At 35.9% G+C, this 4,569-nt stretch overlaps 1 protein-coding gene across 6 annotated transcripts in view; it reads right to left on the reverse strand.

Moving 5' to 3' along the window:
- The window catches only part of LOC105294974 (dynein heavy chain 11, axonemal), a 128,174-nt gene that overhangs the window by 113,149 nt on the left and 10,456 nt on the right, over positions 1 to 4,569 (reverse strand). For 4 of the 6 annotated variants that reach the window (XM_023532765.1, XM_023532768.1, XM_023532758.1 and 1 more), the window contains exons 4-5: positions 2,880 to 2,979; positions 44 to 255 (exon numbers count right to left, since the gene is read on the reverse strand). The exons of the other annotated variants lie outside the window; for them this stretch is intronic. In XM_023532765.1, the coding sequence (XP_023388533.1) occupies positions 44 to 255; positions 2,880 to 2,979 (312 nt within the window). The remainder of the gene's footprint in view (positions 1 to 43; positions 256 to 2,879; positions 2,980 to 4,569) is intronic. 6 annotated transcript variants of the gene reach the window in all.

Consider the following 4,569-nt stretch of genomic DNA (forward strand, 5'->3'; position numbering starts at 1 on the left):
TATGGCAATGATCCTTAGTGCCCCTACTTTGAATGCTACATACCTGGTCAATGAAGAGATTACAAAACTCTTGCAATAAAACTATAATCCGAGCAGGTGTATTATAAAACTTGGAATGACTCCAGATCAGACAGATGGTGTGAAATAACGGGGCGATTAATACACGCGTGTGTGGGAATTCCGTCTCCTGGAGACACTGAATGTGTCTCCTCAGCGGTCTCAGGTGAAGTTCCACATCCTGGGCTTCTAGGAGAGCTGATGGGAAAGAAAACCACCACTGACATGAGGCAGACTCTCTTTTCTTTCTCTTTTTTTTGTTCTCTTTATTAAATTCACTTTACAGGTTCAAGAGAATACTGCAAAACAACATGGCTGTACTTAAATAGTGTCCTATTTCTCTTTGTATCACTTATTCCACAATGGACACGTGACAGGTTTGGAAGGCTTTATCCACGGTCCGTCTGCAAATTCAGGTGAGCCCTGCTGTAGTCGCTCACACAGCACATGGAAATCGTGACTGAAGACTGGGTGGGAAAATACCATTACGGTCTAAAGAAATCTACTCAACCCCATGGAAACTCCGGGAATAAAACATCACTGTGAGGTTATTGTCTCTTTGGTTTGGATTACAAGCTTCATCACTAGAATGTTATTCCTCCTAGGTAGTTGGACTAGCACAATTCAATCATTTGCTGTCTCATTCCAGTTTCCTATAAGTGTAGTAACTCATGCAGTGACTGAGAAATATTCTATTATATTATTAATCAAAATATAGCTTTTGAAATTCAGCATGGATGATGAAAATATTTTGGAACTAATTAGAGGTGGTGGTTGTACGACATCGTGAATGTACTAACTGCCACTCAACTGTACACTTTAAAAAGCTTATTTTTGTGTTACTGACTTTTATCTCATTTTTAAAAATTGTTAAGCATGACAATAAGAAACACTTTTTAAAAGTGCTATATATATGAAGAAAAAGTTTAAACAGTTAACTATTACTAATTACTGCTTAATCTAATCCAAAATTTCTCTTGATTAAAATTGGTCCTTGTATAATGTACCCCGAATGGATCTCTACCAGACTCAATTTTGCTCCTGGGCTACAAACACCTTTGATGAACTGAAAATGGACTTTATTTATAAAGGTAGGTAATGAAGTAAACTTTTATTTTCTGGTGTTATCCCAAAAGACTCCTGTCAGGGAAAAAACAAAAACAAAAAAACACCTGCCAAATCTTTTTCGAGCTGTCAGAGTCAGCTATACACCCATCCATGTCACTCTACTTGACATGTAACCAATCCATCTGTCCACTTAACATAAAGATCTGGGAAGGCAGAGAGGATCCTGGAACTATTTTGTCTCCCAGGTGCACTCTTGTTTTGAAATTAGTGTTTTTATCAATAATAATTTAAAAATTAAATAACTGCATCTAATCGGTAAGTGCCCTTAAAATGCGATAAGCACATCTGGTGATTTCACAGGGCCTCAAGTGTGTTTTTGAGACGGGCCTTCTATCTCTAACTGACCATGGCTTTGGGCCACATATTCTATGAAAAGTGTTTTCTTCTGAATCTTCAGACTATGTGCTCATAAGGCTTCAGAGGACCCCTGGGATTCATTCCCATAGAGGGTTCATCCACAGAAAATGTTTGTCTTATACTAATATGAAAAAAATATGAGGAGATTCTACTTATCGAGGACATACTTTACACTGTATCTTCAATCTAGTAATCCTCAGTCAGGGGAGGTTTTGCCCCCAGTGGTCATTTGGCAATATCTCAAGACATTCTTGATTGTCACAGCTGGGATTGGGGGAGTTGGCAGAGGCCAGGGATGCTTGCTAAACATCCTGCAATACACAGAACGGCTCCCCAAAACATAGAATTATCCTGCCAAAATGTCAATGGTGGCAAGGATGAGAAATATTGTTCTAATACTCACAATTCTGCAAGGAAGGCCAATGAAAACCAGAGGCCCAGCAAATTTAAGATGTACTGAGTGAATCTGGGATAGGTAACCAGACCTGACAGATCCCCAAGCCCAAAAATTCCCCCTTATCTAATGGCCTCAAGCAGAATTCATGGAGAAAACCCTGAAGAGATATCGAAACATTTTCAAAGTGGATTCTAAGTATTTCCTAGCCTTCCACATGTTATATAAGAAAAAATGTAAAATTTTCTAATGTTAGAAACAAACGATAAAAGTTATTTGTCCATATTATCTTACAAGTTTACCATTTAAATCTTCGGTATCACGTATATCCATATTTGCTTAACAAATGCCTAAAGAAGTATGAACAGAAATCCAGAAACTGGGGAGAGCTGTTACACCTAGGTGGGTTAAAACTGGATAGTGAGAGGACAAGGAGACTTTTCACTGAATATCTTTTTATATTCTCTGCTTTTTAACAACATGCATGTATTACCTGTTCAAAATTCAACAAACCAACTCTCCTCTCTGTATGTTTAATCTTCACCAAAACTTCAATGACGACTAAATGAGTGGTGATGCGGAACACATTCAGAGATTCTACTGGTGATAACTGGACTAAGTGTAGCCCAACTGTTGATTAGAAAACCTCGATGCTAGGTTTTCATTTACCTCCTGCTGAATATCAAAGGTCTTTCCCCTCCATATATACATTCTCATTAAAACTTCAATGTGGAGCCACATTGGTAGATACCTACCACATACCCTAAAAGTAGTTTAGAATAGCTGGAGAAGAAAATATAGATGATTAGGATGAACATATCATTAGATGAGTCATATGTCATCATGTCATGAACAGGCTAACGACAGAGGGGCAGTTGAGGCTGAATGGGCAGGCAGGGACCATGAGGGACACTGATGTCAGGCCAAAGAGCAAGAGTCTTACCGTTTTTCACAGCCACGAAAACATCCTTCAAAGTTGGGAAATAGCTACTTTGTTTAGATTTCAGGATCTTAACCATTTTGAGGACAATCGGAGCCTGGAGCTAAATTTTTTAAAAAGTTAACAAATATAAGCTAATTAATACATTCTGTAATGAAATATCTAAATTATACTCCACTCATGCACAATACAAACAGTATTTAACCCTCAAAAACATATCTGGTTTCAAATCGAAAGTAATTTTAAAATATTATTTTCCTTAAGCTGGTATTTTATTTTGCATTTATAGTTTTCTTAATTTGAATTTTCAGAAAAGTCGGTCAATTTGCTTACTAGTATACATGTAAAATTTTAAAATTTCCATATAAAATTTCTTGCTGTTTCAGAAAATCCCTGAGACATATAAACATATGAATAAACATCTTAGTTTTTAGAACATTGAGTAATTTTAAGGCAAGCACCCAACAAAGGAACCAAAGTTAGCTCTCCATAAGCTCTCTCTCTCCACTAAGCAAGACCCTGCCCCTCCCAAATCAATTAAATTGACTAATCAAATCTTACAGTCTTCACTGTTTCCCTGGGGGAACCACTCCTTCTGTGCCACAAAGTGTTTCCAATGATCTCAAATGCTGTCAAAATATTCTCAAAAAAGCAAAACTACTTTCAATTCCCATTAATTTTTAAAGTGCATATCATGTAGCACTTTGGAATAAGAAAAGAGAGCAAACTATTAAGTCATTCAAAGGTGGTATTTAAATCGTTAGTTATTGGGAATTATTGCTCTAGAGACCAAATTCTACAAATTACTTTTGCTAATTCAATTTACAAGCAATTTTTAGGGCACTCTACTTACTTGATCATAAACGTATGATAGATTCTCTCTCCTCATCGCCCAGAAATTCAGTTCAGTTTGAGGATTTGAGTGAAGACCATTCAGCAAAGGCTGCACTGAGTCTTTCTCTACAATTTCTTGGATTTGATGTGACCATTTAATAACCACTGATTCAATTGCATGGAGTACTGTCCTTTCATTTGGCTCTAGCCTATGTACATTGAAAGGATTGATAAAATAATCCAAAAATAAATCATTTCATCCAAATAAAAATAGGACTTGGATTTTAATAGGTATTTTATATATCCATAAACTAGTTTTCTAAATATAAATACTTCAAAATCAGATCCATTATTTTTATGGCCTCAACTTGAGTTATGACATTGTCACTGGTATATCTCTACATTAAAAACACTGTTAAACAGAATAATCATCTTCGAAACCATTTTACTAAAAGAATATCAGTGACATCATGGCAATTGTTACGGCTTGCTTTTTGCAGTCTGCTTTTAAAGAGTATACTTTGAAAAATAAGTCATACACATGGTGTTTCAGCATGTTATTTTAAAAATACAAAGTAGTTACAATAATTCTATTTTGCCAACAGTTTGCTGAGGTTGTGATATTAAATGGGTATGTTGGCTTTCTATTTTAATATCCTTTATATACTGTATCATTACGTACTTGGCCTCTGGATATTTCTGATCCAGGTCAATTTTTCCTGCAATAGTGGGAATTGGTAGAAGAGTTCTTCTCAACATTTTACCCCTAAAAATATGTATTTTATTTTTCATGACTTCTATATGACGTTCCATGTCTTGTGAAATAAAACAGGACCAGGATTTATGGTTGTTCCTATTA

Source organism: Pteropus vampyrus, unplaced genomic scaffold (assembly GCF_000151845.1).
Source record: "Pteropus vampyrus isolate Shadow unplaced genomic scaffold, Pvam_2.0 Scaffold4, whole genome shotgun sequence".
In the NCBI taxonomy this organism is placed as follows: Eukaryota; Metazoa; Chordata; class Mammalia; order Chiroptera; family Pteropodidae; genus Pteropus; species Pteropus vampyrus.